General features: G+C 40.5%; 1 protein-coding gene across 6 annotated transcripts in view; it reads right to left on the reverse strand.

Moving 5' to 3' along the window:
• BTBD8 (BTB domain containing 8) overlaps positions 1-18,344 on the reverse strand; it is a 114,157-nt gene that overhangs the window by 92,514 nt on the left and 3,299 nt on the right. For 5 of the 6 annotated variants that reach the window (XM_008264890.4, XM_070078046.1, XM_070078044.1 and 2 more), the window contains exons 2-3: positions 15,499-15,696; positions 8,901-9,097 (exon numbers count right to left, since the gene is read on the reverse strand). In XM_008264890.4, coding sequence (XP_008263112.2) covers positions 8,901-9,097; positions 15,499-15,696 — 395 coding nt within the window. Of the gene's footprint in view, positions 1-5,547; positions 5,666-8,900; positions 9,098-15,498; positions 15,697-18,344 lie in introns of those variants that run through there. The other variant, XM_051857505.2, reaches the window with a different exon arrangement.

Below are 18,344 nucleotides of genomic sequence, written 5' to 3' on the forward strand. Positions count from 1 at the left end.
CATCTATACATTAAAATAGAAAATTACTATACCATATATCATAGCTCACATATAGGATATTTATCACTGGATATTATGCTATCTGAATAGAGGTATATACATACCATACATACATATGTATGCATACAAACATGTATATTTAATGTACGTGTGTGTATATATATATATATGAAAAATACTACCTGGTGTCAAATTAAATTTTACCTGAGGCTGTCTCTGTTCTTTGAGTTCCTACCTAATAAGCTATATCCTAACTTGGCACATAAATAAACCAAAACCTAATTTAGAGGTATACATTTTTAGTAACAGCCATATCTCAGCCAATCACAGGCAGCCTACTGAATAGATGTAAATGCCTAGCTGTAACCACTCAAGCTTTTTCTGTGCTTTACTTCCGTGTTCTGTCTATAAATACTCCCTGCCTACTCTGTAGCCACAGCTCTCTGAATCTCTTATGGTTCAGCGTGCTGCCAGATTCATGAATAGTTCTTTGCTCAAATAAACTCAGTTAAATTTATTTTGTCTATATTGTTCTGAATTCCTTACTTTGTGATATTAATATCTGTTTCCAAGAAAAAAATTGAATATTATATATATAATATCTACCTATGAAGCAAATATGGCAAAATGTTAAATATTAAAACTAAAAAAGTAAACTTATAAAATAATTTATTTTTTCTAGTTTTTCTTTTAACAACTGTATATCTTTATTTAGCCAGTCCAGAAACTATTTAGCCAGTCCATCTGATGAGGATCAGTTCCTGGTGAGAAGATTCACACTAAATTTACAAGTCTGGAGTATAAACCACAATGCCAGTATTGGCTCCCCCACTGAAAGAGATCCAGACTCTGACTACTACTCAACATCTCCACTGCTACCTCCTAGTCCAAGCCACCATCCTCCCTCAGCGGGATTTCTGCAATAACCTTATAACAGGTCGTCTACTTTTGATGCACACAATCTATTTACAACAAAGCTTCCAGAGCAATATTTAAAATGCAATTCAAAGGCCGGTGCCACGGCTCACTAGGTTAATCTTCCGCCTGTGGTGCCGGCACCCCAGGTTCTAGTCCCAGTTGGGGTGCTGGATTCTGTCCCGGCTGCTCCTCTTCCAGTCCAGCTCTCTGCTATGGCCCGGGAATGCAGTGGAGGATGGCCCAAGTGCTTGGGCCCTGCACCCGCATGGGAGACCAGGAGAAGCACATGGCTCCTGGCTTCAGATCGGCCGCAGCGCTCCTGCCATAGCGGCCATTTGGGGGATGAACCAACGCAAGGAAGACCTTTCTCTCTCTCTCTCTCTCTCTCTCTCTCTTTCTCTCACTGTCTAACTCTGCCTGTCAAAAAAAAATATTTAAAAAAAAATGCAATTCAGAACACAACCCACCCCAGTTCGAGCCCTCCTATGGCTCTATTTCCTTTGTGGTTGGCTGGGCAGAAGTTTGGATACCCTGGGCATATCACTTGCTGCTGCATCTGAAATGGGGGCAGTCTTGCGGGAGTAAGCCTTTAATTCTAGATAGCATCAGAATTAAACGACTACGGGTGGCACTGTGGTTCAACACCGGTAAAGCTGCCGCCTGCAGTGCAGGCATCCCATATGGACACTGGTTCAAGACCTAGCTATTCCACTTCCAATCCGGCTCTCTGCAATGGCCTGGGAAAACAGAAGATGGCCCAAGTGCTTGGGCTCCTGCACCCACGTGGGAGACCTGGAAGAAGCTCCTGACTCCTGGCTTTGGATAAACCCAGCTCCGGCCGTTGCAACTATTTGCAGAGTGAACCATTGGATGGAAGACCTCTATCTCTCTCTCTCTTTACCTCTGCCTCTGCCTCTCTGTAACTGACTTCCAAATAAATAAATAAATCTTTAAAAAAAAAATAAAAAAGAAAGAAAGAAGAATTAAACGATTAGATACCCAGGTGGCATCAGAGAATTTGTTGGTGTGTGGAAAAAATGATAGATATTTGGTGTCAAAAAAGTGAGGGCAGGAAAAAAATGACACAACCACAAATACCCATAACTCAGTGTGACCAAACATGAAGTCATCAGTTCACTCAACTATAAATTTACCCTCCTTATAATACTGAAGCCTGCAACAGAGTTCAATCAAACTCTTTAACATGGCTTATGAGCAAGGCCATCACATGTTTTGGTTTGCCTGGGATAGTCTCAGTTATTTCCTGCTACCCCAGAATAATTATCAATGGCAACCTTTTCACTCTCAAAAATGTTCCTGTTTGGACAAAATGGCTCTTCATGATCTGCTCCTCCTTCCATCTCCAGGCTCTCCTCTTCCCTTACTGTGATCCTTCCTGCCCCCTGGTCCACCACACTCCCTCAACTATTTCTGGTTTTCCAAATAGGCCATATGCCTGGCTCTCTCTGCTCTCAGGAGTACAGCTGATTAAAGAAAATTCTGAGATGCTCTAAAACTACAAGGACCTGAGGATAGAGTGGGGTGGGAGATAAGGGCAGTTAATCAGTTAACAGCTGCCCCTGAAATCAACAGAAGACTCTTTATATACTGAAACTTTGACATAAGCCCCATCACAACCTACTCACATATAAACTTTCCAGACTGTTAACCCCAAACAACCAGAAGCAAAAATTACTTTTCCTTAGAGACTGCCCTTTTATCCCAAAGCTTTTCCCTATTTCCTGTTATTCTGCTCCTCTTAACTATAACCAATGTAGGTACAATGTAATGTTCTTTGCTTCCCTGAAGTTTACAAAAATACTCTTAGCATTTTCCAATTGCTACACAGCTTTCCCGCTGGAAGTTGCAGGACTTTGTCCTAGGTCCTGGTCCTTCCTCTTTCTGGCTAACATTTGTAACGGCTCAATAAACCCCACTTTTTAAGGAACTGCTGGTCTGAAGAGTTTTGGATCGGCATAGTCATACTGTTTCATTTGCCTGGAATACCTCTTGCTTAAATGTTTTTGCTTCATTAACATCTGGTTTTTTTTTTTTTTTTGGAGGGGAGGGGGAGTATTTAATTCAGAAATTACTCCCTCTATGTAGCTTTCTCTGGAAGCCTAAGCTCAGGTTACATATACCCTATAAGTGTCCTCATAATATATTGTACATGACTCACCTAACTATATATCCCACTCTAAAATGATGCACAGAATATTATTTTGTTCACTCTTACATCTTTAAAAACCTAGCACAGGGGCTGGCGCCGTGGCTCACTTGGCTAATCCTCCACCTGCGGGACCAGCATCCCATATGCGCACTGGTTCTAGTCTCGGTTGCTCCTCTTCCAGTCCAGCTCTCTGCTGTGGCCTGGGAGGGCAGTGGAGGATGGCCCAAGTGCTTGGGCCCCTGCACCCACATGGGAGGCCAGGAAGAAGCACCTGGCTCCTGGCTTCGGATTGGTGCAGCACCGCCGTAGCAGCCATTTGGGGAGTGAACCAACGGAAGAAGATCTTTCTCTCTCTCACTGTCTATAACTCTACCTGTCAAAAAAAAAAAAAAAAAAAAAAACAAACCTAGCACAAAGTAGATACTCAATTTTAAAATGTGATGAATGATTAGAATGGCATAAACCAGCAGTAAGCATAAAAGCATGGAAGTGGCAAAACACAGTTCTATGGGGAAACATCAAGTAATTCTATAGAATAGCTTAAGGAGTACGTGGGGGTTCTGCAGAGAGGAGACAGCAGAATTCTACCCAAGAATCAGCACACAAACTTCCCTGATACCATAGGAAGGACGCTGAGGTTTAAATTAGAGCTGTGGGAAACAATTGAATAATTTAAAGATTTATTTATTTTATAGGCAGAGTGACAGAGAGAGGGAGAGACAGAGACATATAAAGATCTTCTATCCAATGGTTCATTCTTCAAATGGCCAAAACAGCCAGCACTAGTCGAGGATGAAGCCAGGAACCAAGACACCCCAGGGGTGGCACTGCGGTGCAGTGGGTTAAACCCATGGCCTTCAGAGCTGGTATCCCATATGGGCACTTGTTCAAGCCCTGGCTGCTATGCGTCTGATCCAGCTTCTTGCTAATGCCCTGGAAGAAACAGCAGAACATAGCCCAAGTGCTTGGGTCCCTGCCGTCTATGTGGGAGATCTGGAAGAGGCTCCTGGCTCCTGGCTTTGGCCTTGCCCAGCCCTGGCTGTTGAGGATATGTTGGGAGTGAACCAGAAGATGGAAGATATGTTTCTCTGTGTCTCTCCCTCTCTCTCTGTAGCTCTTTCAAATAAATAAATATTTTTTAAAAAAGGACTCCATCCTGGTCTTCCATGTGGGTAGCTGGGACTCAAGTACTTTGGCCATGTTCTGCTGCTTTCCCAGTGCATTAGTAGGGAGCTGGATTGGAAGTGGAGTCCAGGACTCCAACTGGCACTCTGATAGCTGATGCTGGCATCACAAGTGATGGCTTAACCTGCTGTGCCACAAAGCCAGTCCCCCCTACCCACCCTACTGAATCATTTTAACAAGATATCAAGCTGTTCCATGGTCACACTTGTAATAAACTAACATTGCCCTATATAACACAAACAGAGGATAGCATGAGACCTGAAGACACAAATTTTTGCAAATTCTTTTTTTTTAAATGTTTATTTATTTTTATTTATTTGGAAAGAAATAGAGAGAGGGGTTCCATCTGCTGGTTTACTGTTCAAATGCCCACAACATTAACAGCCAGGGATGTACTAGGCTGAAACCAGGAGCAGGAATTTCATCCAGGCCTCCCACGCGGGTGGGACCCAAATACTTGAGCCATCATGTGCTGTCTACCAAGGTGTGCATTAGCAGGAAGCTAGATATGAAGCAGAGGTGCAACTCAATCCCAGGCACTCTGGTATGAGATAAGGGGTCCCAACTGGCAGCTTAATCAGTTGCACCATGATGCCCAAACCCTGGGAAGCAAATTCTCAAAGAAAATGGAAGAGTCCTAAAATAAAGAAATGGCAGAAAGATGAGAAAGAGAAGTACTTAAGGATATTTAGGTGATAAATCACCAAACATGGTCATGAATGAAATGAAAAGCAAGAAAATACTGAGAAGAAAGACAGTGATATAATTAACATGGATAGGGCATTTAAGAAAAAGGCAGACTGGGAGGCAGGCATTTGGTGCAACAGTTAGGTCGCTGCTTAGGATGCCCACATGCCAGATTCAAGTCCCAGCTCCTCTACATCTGATCCAATGTCCTTTTTTTTTGAATTTAATTTAATTTATTTGAGAGGTAGCATTACAAACAGAGAGGGAAGACAGAGAGAAAGGTCTTCCATTCACTGGTTCACTTCACAACAGGCCACATCGGCCAGAGCTAAGCCGATCTGAAGACCTGGAGGAAGCTCTCCCATGAGGGTGCAGGGGCCCAAGCACTTGGACCATCCTCCACCCCTTTCCAGGCCATATCAAAGAGCTGGATCAGAAGAGGAGTAGCTGGGACATGAACTGGCACCCATATAGGATGCTGGCACCACAGGCGGATGCTCAGCCTACTCTGCCACAGCGCCGGCCCCCAGAATGTTCTTCTAGTATGGATATTGGGAGACAGTAGGTAATGACTACTTGGGTCCTACCTCCCATGTGGAAGACCTGGATTGTGTTTCAGGGTCCTGGCTTTGGCCTGGCTCAACCCCAGCTGTTGTAGGCATTTGGGGAGTAAATTTGTGAATGGGAGATCTCTATCTGTGTATCCTTCAAAAAAAAATGAAAAAAGAAACTATATTAATTAACTTTAAAAAGAAAAGGGCAAACTTGGAGAAGCAAGTGATAGGGTTATTTTGGCACAGGTTAAACTTGATATTTACAGTATATTTAAAGATATGTTTAGCCAGGTTTGGACATGAAATGCAAGAAAAACAAGAATATCATTTCCTTAATGGGTAGAAGATACATCAGTGAAGAAGACTGAGGGATGGCCAAGAAGGAAAATCAGGAGGGTATGGTATCACAGAAGACAGAAAAGGTTCCAAGGAGGGGCAGCAGGGATATGAAAGATTGCAAAGAGAGTAATAAGATGTTAGACAAAAAATGTCAGACTAGCAACTAGGAGGTCACGGGTGAACCTGGAGTTTTTCCATGCAGTGACAGAGAAAGCAGTCAAAGAGCATGGGAGCTCTTTTCACTTCTACTCACAACTTCTTAGGCCACTTGAAAGGGCTGTTGTGGGGCCATGGCAGAGCTCTACACTAGACACAGGATACCAAAGGCTGGCTCTGCCAATTGTTGTGTGGCCTTGGGAAAGCTTCTATGCATTCTAAGCCTTAGGGTCCTTAGCTATAAAATCAGTCTGTAACCACTTACTTCTTTGGGTTATATGAGACTAAATGTGATAAAGTGTATGAATGGATCTACCTCAAAGCCTAGAATGTCTATTCACTCATTCATAATAAGACATGGTGACCATAAAAGAGAAGAAATCTAACCAAGCTTAAATCAGTTTAGTTGTTTTCCTTGTTGCACTAAACATCAGTGATCCTTTAGTTAACAGATATTTTCATACACTTTTACAGTCAATTCTACTATAATACTTGTCTTGAAAACAATTTGAGAAAAACCTAAATTTTGAGTTTGCTCAGATACAATTTCATACACTGTTACAGAAAGCTCGATTTAAGAAATTCCCTTAGTTCAAACAGGCACCAGAGGCTGGGTGGAGGATCAGCAGAAGCAGTTTATTAAAGTTGACAGGCCCAGTGGAATCACTTCCCAAGACTGGGCATCTGAACCAGGTTCCTTACAATATTTATAGGTTCATCAGCATCGTGCATTAACAGTTACAAAAACTGGTAGGCTTAGTGTAGCCTGCAGGACTCAGGATCACCCACGAGGAACTTGAGACCAAGCTTACAGGGAACTTAAGCAGGGTGGTGGTTGCAGAGAACCGAGATTAGGACACCTACCCAGGCATGCCTACAACTATGGGGAACCGAGATATGGATGACTGTCCAGACATGCCATACCTATGGGGAACTAGAACAGGGGATACAGTAAACAGACAGTAGGATATTTGCCCTCCTCATGGGTCTTGTCTGTCTCGTCTCTGGTCACAGCCTAACTTCCTCTTCAACACAAGAAACACTAGGACAATGCAGAAAACAGCATTCAATTGAACCACGTAAGAATACACAAAGCACACACACACACAAACACACACACACACACAAACATACACACACACATCTACCAGACACCTCAGTTTACTGTATATGTTATGAGCCTCACCCAACCATATCCAGTGTTACAAATTTCCATCTGATTTCATAAGACTACTGTTAGGAGAAAATTTCCTATGATTATTTTTATGTTTTTGCATGGTATAACCTTTCTGAGCAAAGCACTGGTAAACTTGGCTAAACAGTGATGAAATGCAAATATGCTTGGAAAGTAAAGATAATATATTGCCTCAGAAATATTTAGACTTACTTCCCCTGGAAGCCAGGTCCTTTCAATTCAGGGACCTAATACAACCTTCCATTCCTTTCCCCTCCCCAGAGATTTACCTTCCAAAGTAACAGATCTTCCAGCAGCACATAAAAGCTTCCTAATTTTGTTGCTCCTCTCCTGTAGTACAATCCCCCACTACTTGGGCGCCATAACATCAAGCCCTTACTACACTGCCTCTTAGGGTTTTGGGGTTGACAATTGGCCTGAAGATACTCTATGAGTAGTAAATGATCTGTTCTCTGTCTACTTAATATCTTCTTTCCACTGATTCCCAATGATTTACAAGCTGCGATCTTTCTCACACCCACTTCTACAAGCAAACTAAATTCAGGTCTTTTTCAAGGTAAAATGCCAAATGTATTGTAGACATTTTCTTTTCTTTTTAAAGATTTATTTATTTATTTGAAAGTCAGAGTTACAGGGGCTGGTGCTGTGGCGCAGTGAGTTAAAGCCCTGGCCTGAAGCGCTGGCATCCCATATGGGCACGGGTTCTAGTCCCGGCTGTTCCTCTTCCGATCCAGCTCTCTGCTATGGCCTGAGATAGCAGTAGAAGATGGACTAAGTCCTTGGGCCCCTGCACCCATGTGGAAGACCCAGAAGAAGCTCATGGCTCATGGCTTTGGATCAGCGCAGCTCCAGCCGTTGCAGCCAACTAGGGAGTGAACCAGCAGATGGAAGACCTCTCTCTCTGTAACTCTTTGAAATAAATAAAATAAATCTTAAAAAAAAAAAAAGGCTGCACCATTTTAAAAAATATAAAAATAAAGAGTTACAGAGAGAGAGAGAGATTGATTTTCCATCTGCTGAGTCACTCCCCAGATGGTTGTAACAAAGCCAGAAGCCAGGAGCTTCATCCAGATCTCTCCTGTAGGTGGCAGGGGCCCAAACACTAGTGCCATCTTCCACTGCTTTTCCCAGGCAATTAGCAGGGAGCTGGATTGGAAGTGGAGCAGCTGGGACACAAATTGGTGCCCATATGGGATGCTATTGTCACAGGCAGTGGCTTTACTTGCTACACGACAACAGTCCCTATAGGCATTTTTTTAACCATTCAACATACATAAAATTAGGTTATCATTTTTATTAGTTTCCTGTCTTTTTTACGTGTATCATAACAAAGCTTTTGTATAGCATTAATGTTTTTTGTTGCATGGGATTTTTTAAGGAATGCATATATTATATAATAACAGAATAGACTATACTTTTCTAAAGCTTTTTTATGGTGTAGATTGGAATAAGGACAATAAGTGGACACTTAAATGATTAAAAAGAGAATTGTGAATTTTTTTTGGGATTCATTCATAATAATCTCATCTCCAATAACCTGGGGAAACTGGAAGATGACAGTATTTTCATTTCCCCATGATTATTTTTATAAAAAAAAGTACAGCAGATTTTTGAAGTATATATTTCTCCAATTATATCAGAATATAATTATTTCATGGCTACAACATTTTATAAAAATCCACAAAACGTATCTCACCATTGGAAATTAAACTGTCATCTCGATCACTGATATCCTCTGGATTTTCAGGCTTTTGAAGAAAAGAATCAGATGATTCTTCACATTTTTGAAAATTAAAGTCCATTTTTTTTTGTGATAGGCCACTCTTCACTATCTTTTTCCTAAGATTTTCTTCTTCGTAGTTTTTTATATTTCTGTTGGATGAATATACAATCCTGAAATATAAAATATAAAATATTAATTAAAATAACATTGGTGATTCTTTAAAAAAAAGCTATTTCCCAGTGTGCTTTTGATGTTATTTGCCTAATATATCATGTAATTTCAAAATAAATATCATATAATTAATGATATAAATATCCATATACCTATATATTTATGTATATATGTGTTTTCAATATTTTAAACATGGGTCACTTGAAGAAAGGTCAACCTAATACAGTAGAAAATTTGAATATAGTCTAAAAAACTTTTTAGTGTTAAAAAGTAATATACAATGCCAAAAAATTATATAACCTAAATGAATTGGCAAGTCCAAGAAAGACAAAAACTACCAAAACCCAATTCAAGAAGGAACAGAATATCTGAGTAGACCCACAACAAGTAAATAAATTCAGTTAGTAAACCGAAACTTCCCACAAAGAGAAAACCAGGACCACTTCACTGATGAACTCAATCAGATATTTAAAGAACTAACATTAACCTTTCACAAACTTTTCCAAAAACAGAAAAGGAGGGAACACTTCCCAACTCATTCTATTAGGCCAGTTACTGAGACAAAAGAAGCCAGACATCAAAAGAAACACATAGATCAATGTTCCTAATTAACATAAGTGAAAAAAATCTTCAGCAATAGCAAACTCAATACAGCAATATATAAAAAGGCTTAAGCATCACAATCAACTCAAATTTATCTCAGGAATTCAACAGTGGTTAGACAAAAGAAAGTTAATGTTATATACCATATCAATAGAATAAAGCACAAAAATCACATTATAATTTCAACTGACACAGAAAAATCATTCAGCAAATCTAATACCTTGTCATAATAAAACACTCAATAAACTAGAAATAGAAGGGAAACACAGTAATGTCCTCAATCTGATTAAGGACATCTATGAAAAGCCCACAGCTGGGGCTGGTGCTATGGCAAGCAGGTACAGCCACCGCCTGTGATGCCAGCATCCTATATGGCCACCGGTTTCAATCCTAGCTGCTCCACTTCTCATCCAGCTCGCAGCTAACATGCCGGGGAAAGCAGTGGAAGATGGTCCAAAGCCTGGGCCCCTGCACCCACATGGAAGCTCCTGTCTCCTGGCTTCAGACCAGTCCATTGCAGTCATTTGGGGAGTAAACCAGCAGATGCCAAGATCTGTCCGTCTCTTCTCTCTCTCTTTCTCTCTCTCTCTCTCTCTCTCTCTCTGTAACTCTGCCTTCCAAATAAATAAATAAGTGTTTAAAAAGAAGAAAAGGAAGAAAAGAAAAGCCCACAGCTAAAACCATACTTAATGGTAAAAGACTGAAGGCTGGGGTGGGTATTGTGGCACAGCAGGTTATGCTGCTGCTTGGGATGCCTGCCTCTCATTTCAAAGTCCTGGGTTCAAGGCACACCTCTGCTCTAGAAGAGTTCTCCCTCTGTATCTCTCTCACCTTTCAAATAAGTTTTTAAAAAACGCTTTAAAATAATAATAGTAAAAGACTGGGACAGGCATTATGGAGCAGCAGGTTAAGCTGCCACTTCGGATGCCCACATCCCATATCTGAGTTCAGGTTCTGGCTACTCTATGCTTTCAATCCATCTTCCTGCTAATGCTCTTGGGAGACAGCTGATAATGGCCCAAGTATTTGGGTTCCTGATATTCACAGGGAAACCTAGATGGAGTTCCTGGCTCCTGGCTCCTGGCTTGGGCCTGGCCTAGGACCAGCTGTTGTGGGCATATTAGTAGTGAACCAGCAAATGGAAGACTGTATGTATGTGTGTGTGTTTCTGTCACTCTACCTTTCAAATAAAATAATCTTAAAAAAAAAAAAAAAGACAAAGCTTTCCTCCCAAGATCAGCAAGGATGTCTGCTCCCACCACTTCTATTCAATGTTTTACCAGAAGTTCTAGCCAGGGCCATCAGGCGAGTAAAACAAATAAAAGACATCCAGGTTGGAAAGCAACAAGTAAAGTTATCTATTTTTACAAATGACAAACTTATATGTTAAAAAATCCTTAGAAGCCTAACAAAAAACTGGTAAATTTATCAACATTGTAGGATACAAGAACAATATGCAGGGCCAGCACTGTGGTGTAGTGGGTAAAGCTGCAGCCTGCAGTGCTGGCATCCCACATGGGCGCCAGTGCCGGCTGCTGCACTTCTGATCCAGCTCTCTGCTACGGTCTGGGAAAGCAGTGGAGGATGGCCCAAGTCCTTGGGCCCCTGCACCCACGTGGGAGACCCAAAAGAAGCTCCTTGCTTTGGCTTCAGATCGGTGCAGCTCCAGCTGTTGCAGCCAATTGGGGAGTAAACTAGCAGATGGAACACCTCTCTCTGTCTCTCTGCCTCTCCTCTCTGTGTAACTCTGACTTTCAAATAAATAAATAAATAATTTTTTAAAAAAAGATCAATATGTAAACATGAATTGTATTTCTATATTCTGGCAACAAACAATGCAAAATGAAATTAGAAAATAATTCAATTTACAATATCATCAAAAAATAAAATACTGGGGCCAGAGTTGTGGCACAGCAGATTAAGTCATTGCTCATGACACCAGCATTCCTTATTGTAGACCTACTTCAAATCTCAGCTACTCCACTTCAAATCCAACTTCCTGCTAATGTGCCTGGAAGACAGCAGAAGATAACCCAAGTACCTGGGCCCCTTCTATCCATGTGAGAGACTAGGATGGCATTCTAGGCTACTAACTTCAGTCTGGCCCAGACCTGGCTGTTGTAGCCATTTGGAAAGCGAACCAGTGGATGGATAATCTCTCTCTCTCTTTCTCTCTGTGCCTTTCAAAAAATAAACAAATCTTTAAAAAATAAAACACTTGGGAATATATTTAACAAAGAAGTTTAAGACTTGTACATTGAAACCTATAACACAATGTTGAAAGCAATTAAATAAAAAGAAATACATTCCAAGTTCATGCACTGGAAGATGTAATATTGTTAAGACAGGAAGCACTCTCTGAATTAATCTACAGATCTGATGCAATCTCGACCTAAATTCCTGCTTTTTTTGCAATAATTGACAAGCCAATTGCCTACTTTTTTATCACTACAACTAAATACCTAAGACAAGCGATTTATGAAGGGAGGTTTATTTTGGCTCACATTTTGGAGGTTCAGAGTTCAAGCTGGGGCAGCCCCAGTGACCTGGTATCTGATGACAGTGCTGGGTGGTGGAATGCATGCAGCAGAAGCATCACATGCTAAGTCAGGAAGCAGAGCGAGAACAGCTGGGCCCAACCGCGTAGATAAGCAGCCCTCTTGAGGGAACTGCCCTCCCACCCAAGGACCCCACAGACACTACAACTGGATCAAATCTCCACTCTATCAGCAATTAATTTTAACCCATTCATCAATAACATAAGACTTTGGAGACCAAGTCTTCAACACGTGGGCTTTAGGGAACTCCAAATTAATATCCAAACTATAGCACCAACCCTCAAATCCACATAGAAAAGCAAAGGACCCAGAATAGCCACAACATCCTTAACAAAGAACAAAGTCAGAGGATTCACATTTCCCTTTTCTAAGCATCTTACAAAGCCACAGTAACACAGACTCCTTTGCACTGACATAGGATAAATATACAGATCAATGGACTAGAAATGAGTCCAGAACTTAACATCTAAGGGCAAGTGACTTTTGACAAGGATGTCCAGACAATACAACAGGAAAAAAAGAGTCTCTTCAGAAAACAAATGATGCTGAAAAAATTGAATATACAAATGCAAAAGAATGCAGTTTGGCTCAAACCTCACATTATATATGAAAATGAACTCAAAACTGACCAAAAACATAAATTTAAGAGGGAAAGGTATAAAATTTTATAAATAAGCATAAATGAATTTGATGATAGCTTCTTAGATCTGATGCCAAAAACACAAGTAACAAAAGACAGACAAAATGGAAAAATAGAAAAATGAAAGCTTTTGTGCTTTTAAGAACGCCATCAAGAGAATTGATAATTCACAGAATGCTAGAAAACTTCTGTTAAATCACATGTCTGATATCAGTCTAATATGCCAGAATACATAAAAACTCTTATAACCCCATAATATAGACAACTAAATTAAAAATATGACTAGTTGTCCAAAGATAGAGAAATAGCAAATAAGTACATGAAAACATGCTCAACATCATCATCTATCAGAGAAATACAAATTAAACCCACAACGATGAGAGACCAATTATACTCACTAGGTTATATATATAAGGAAGACTGAAGATAATAACAAGTATTGCCAAGGATGTAGAGAAACTAAAACCCTCATACATCACTAGAGGAGTGGAAAATGGTACAGATCCTTTGGAAGAGTCTAGTAGTTCCTCAAAAGGTTGAGCAAGGGCCGACACTGTGGCGTAGCAGGTAAAGCTGCTGCCTGCAGTGTCAGCATCGTATAGGGGCACCGGTTTGGGTCCTGGCTGCTCCACTTCTAAACCAGCTCTCTGCTGTGGCCTGGGAAAGCAGTGGAAGATGGCCCAAGTCCTTGGCCCCTGCACCTGTGTGGGTGTCCCAGAAGAAGCTCCTGGTTCCTGGGTTCGGATTGGCACAGATTTGGCCGTTGTGGCCATTTGGGGAGTGAACCAGCAATGGAAGACCTCTCTCTTTCTCTGCCACTGCCTCTCTGTAACTCTGCTTTTCCAATAAAATAAATAAATCTTAAAAAAAAAAAAAAAAAAAAAAAAAGGTTGAGCATAGAGTTACCATGTGGCCCAGCAATTCCCATCCTAAATATATACCCAAGGAAAATGAAAACATAAGAACAAAATCTTGTATATGAATGCTCCTAGCAGCATTACTTATCACAGCCAAAAAACACCATAAAAGGCCATCATTCATCAAAGAACAGATAAACAAAATGTGGTATAGTCATACAATGGATTAACATTTGACAATAAAAATAAGTGAAGTACATTAAATGTCTTCCACTATTTAGCTAATAATAAGTCTCTGAGTTCAGCAAACACTTGAGTCCTCCAAATCACTAAAAAGTTCAACTGAGAGGCTGGCACTGTAGCGTAGCCAACAGTAAGGCTGCCACTTGTGATGCTGGCACCCCATAATGGGTACCAGTTCATAGTTCAGCTGCTCCATTTCCAATCCAGGTCCCTGGTAATGGCCTGAGAAAAGCAGCAGACGATGTCCCAAGTACTTGGCCTCCTGCCAACCATGTGGGAGACCTGGATGAAGCTCCTGGCTCCAGCCTGACTCAGTCCAACTGTTGTAGCCATCTGGAGAATGAACCAGTAGATGGAAGATCTCTCTCTGTCTCTCCCTCTGTGACTCTGACTTTCAAATAAATAAATATTTTAAAAAAAGAAGTTCAACTGATCTCCTATTTTCAAAAATTTTGACAGAACACAAGATGCTGTGGTCTGAATGTTCATGAAGCTAAAATACGTATGTTAAAAGTTAATCCTTAATGTAGCAGGTATGAAGAAGCAAGATATTTTGGCATTTGGAAGGTTCCACTTTCAGGAATGGGAGACACAGAAGATGCTATCTGAGAAACTAACCCTCACAAGACACCAAATTTAGGGGTGCCTTGATCTTGGACCTCTCAACCTCTAGAACTGCAAGCAGTAAATTTCTGCTATTTATTAGTAATTCAGTCTAAGGTATTTTGTTTTAGTAGCCTGAATAAACTAAGACATAAGTCCTGAGAATAAAAAGTTATGATCTTATATTTTTTATAAACATAGTTTACTTAAAGCGTCAGGTACCAATAATACAGAAGTCAGTTTGGGGACAGTTTGGAGCCCAGAGAATATATGGCAAAATGTCTAAAGACATTTTGGTCTTTATAATAAAACAGTACTACAGAGCATACCATTCATTCCTCCTCCCTCAGAATCAGTCTCTCTCTTTTTTTAAAGATTTATTTATTTACTTGACAGGCAGAGTTACAGAGAAGGGGAGAGACAGAAGAGAGGTCTTCCATTGGCTGGTTCACTCCCCAAAGGGCTGCAACCACCAGAACTGGGCCAATTGAAGCCAGGAGCCAGGAGTTTCTTCTGAGTCTCCCACGTGGGTACAGGGGCCTAAGCACTTGGGCCATTTTCCACTGCTTCCTCAGGCCATTAGTAGGGAACTAGATCGCATATGGGGCAGCCAGGACCTGAATCTGCGTCCATATGGAATGTTGGCACCACAAGCAGAGGCTTAACCTACTACACCACAGTGCTGGCCCCCCAAATCAGTCTTAAGTTCCTACTTAGCCTCTACCAATACTAACCCTCTAATAGTAGTTCTTAGCCTCTACTAATATGAGTTAGTAAGATAATTTGGATTTTAAATTAATTTCCTTAGCTTTTAAAATAGATATTAAACACAGTATATTTAAAAAGAAACAATTACATCTGAGACTTAAATCTGAGGGGAAGAAGATTTTACTTACTGTAAAAATGTCCTAAACTCTGAAGCTTCAACATTCTCCAGAGCAACAGACTCATGATCTGTTAAATGACTCGATGTCGGTCCAACAGTGTAAAAATAGAAGTCAGGAACCCTTGCTAAAAGGACTGCTTTGTGTGCTTTGAACAAAGTACAACCTACAGAGAAAGTAACATCTGCATGGATTTCTTCCCTTAGAAGCCTGTCAGATATAAAAAGAAATCATAGTTTAATTAGTGATGCTAAGAAATGTGATATATTTGTTTTTATAAAAGAGTTTAAAATAACATATAAGCTAAAAAAGACAAAATAAAGATAAAATACTAGCATAAAAATGAGTTTGTTCTCAGTTCATTCCTAAGAATGTTAGTGTTGGCTTACAATCTTAATTTTCTAAAATTCATAATGCAAACATAATAGGACCACTTTTGCAAAATACCTTTTCTTATTCATTTCTTCTAATAACAAAATTGATTTTCTGCTATTTATTTTTCTTTAAAATGTAACCTCTTTATAGATTTATTTTTCAACATGGAACACAACATTAACACGGCTATATTAACAATTGAAAATAATCCTTTTTAAAATCTTACCAAAACTGAACCAAAAAAACAATAATGCAACAAATTGGACATAACAATAGACAATTCAGATCAGAAACTGGTACACTTTGTTCTGACTGATGTTAATTACCAAGTCTGAAGTGTAGGCTTGGCGGTCAAGAATGTGACATTTAGCCTTCTTCCACCCCTCTCCCCCTGCCAATGGAATTAATCATTCTCTAATTTATTATTTAAATGATGGACTCAGAGGTTAAATCTATTCAAATGTTTTACTAATGCACAGGCATAGTTACTGATACATATATGTAAAGTGTTTGAGAACAGAAATCAACATCATAATACAAACTGTCATAATCTTTTGTCACTTTGTGGTAACTACATATTTTCACTGTCTAAATACTACATAGCATTTCATATCACTATAGCAATATCATCAGCAAGGGATGTATTCTCAGAGGCCTCTTGTATTGCAGGACATAACTGGTAATCACACCAGGAGGTACACCTCATGGATAAAGATATCCATTACAGTGAAAGTTTGGAAAGTTGCCAATGACACTAACACTCCCCCAACAGCAAGTTAATGGCTCTTTCCTCTAATCCCAACACACTGGGTACATTCCTCTATTACAGTGCCTGTCACTGCATCATTATTATTTCTATGTGCCTTGCTCCCTACCTGAGGATGAACTCCCCAAGGGCAAAAACTATCTTTAGTATACAGCCAAGTGTTCCACACCAGCTTGTTAATGATCCTACTATACCTACGCCAGTGTTGTGGCACAGCAGGTAAAGCTGCTGCCTGCAGTGCCACCATCCCAGATGGGCACTGCTTTGTGTCCTGGCTGCTCTACTTCTGATCTAGCTCTCTGTTATAGCCTGGGAAAGCAGTAGAAGATGGTCCAGGTCCTTGGGCCCCTGCATCTACATGGGAGACCTGGAGGAAGTTCCTAGCTCCTGGCTTCGGATTGGCACAGCTCCTGCTGTTGTGGCCATTTGGGGAATGAACCAGCGGATGGAAGACCCCCACTCCCTACCCCTGCTGCCTCTCCATAACTGTCTTTCAAATAAATAAGCAGATCTTTAAAAAAAAAATTGGCAGGAGTTGAGGCCAGTGTTGTGGCATAAAGTGTTAAGCTGCTGCCTGAGATGCTGACATCCCATATGGGCAATGGTTCAAGTTTCAGCTGCCCTACTTCCAATCCAGCTTCCTGCTGGTGCACCTGGAAGGACAGTGGATGACGGCTCAAGTGCTTGGGTCCATGCCACCAATGTGGGAGACCTGGGTGGAATTCCTGGCTCCTGGTCCACTCTTGACTGTTGCAGCCATTTGGGGGGGAACCAGTGGACAGAAGATCACTCTCTCTGTCTCTCCCTCTCTTTCTGTAGCTCTGCCTTTCAAATAAATAAAATAAATCTAAAAAAAAAAAATTGGCAGGAGTTGCTGATTGGATATACAAGGTGAAAGAAAAAAACCTAGGATCTCTCTCAGATTCGGCCCAAATAATTGGGTTCTAGTGATGCCACTGCTTAATTGTTATCTGCTAGTCCAGTTTCCCTCCTCAACTCTAGACATATTTCCAATGGTCTCCCATACATAGCTTCCTGAATTCATTATACCTCTCTCTTTCAAATTTTCTAAGATTTTGGGCCATCTTCCATTCTTCTCTTTTCCTCTTATTTTACAGGTAATCAGTTACCAAGACCATCAATTGTTTCATTTCCATTGACATTATAGTCACTTGACTATTATCAAATCTCCTAGTTGATCTCCTTGCTTCCAATTTCTCTTTTCCTGAAGTTCAAGATCCAAATATGTTAATCCCCTATTTTAAAGACACCAATGGTTCTCCACTGCCTCCTGAATATATTCTAAACACCTCTCTGCAGAAAGGCCTCTGTGATCTAGTCTTAGTCTCTCCATTCTCCCTTATATGCTAACACTTTGTGTGCATGCCACTCATAATCTTCTTCCAAATAAAGCTACTAAATACATTTATTATTGATGTACAGCCCTGGTTTGTACCAATGTCCCTATACTCTAATCACATATGAATTGACAATGGATTGGACCAAGGTATCACTCTCACTTTTTTTTGGCCATTATCTTTCTTGATAGAATTTAAGCGTAAACATCAAAGCATTATCTTACTAATTTTTGATTCTTCTGGATTTAGTATAGGGCTAGGGACCACTGGCTAATGTGGTAGTTAAGCAAAAGAACTCAAATAGAGATGTTCTGTAAGAAACAGGGATCAACTGAGGACACTCTAAGAGCATTACAAGC

Source organism: Oryctolagus cuniculus, chromosome 7, assembly GCF_964237555.1.
Source record: "Oryctolagus cuniculus chromosome 7, mOryCun1.1, whole genome shotgun sequence".
Lineage (NCBI taxonomy): Eukaryota > Metazoa > Chordata > Mammalia > Lagomorpha > Leporidae > Oryctolagus > Oryctolagus cuniculus.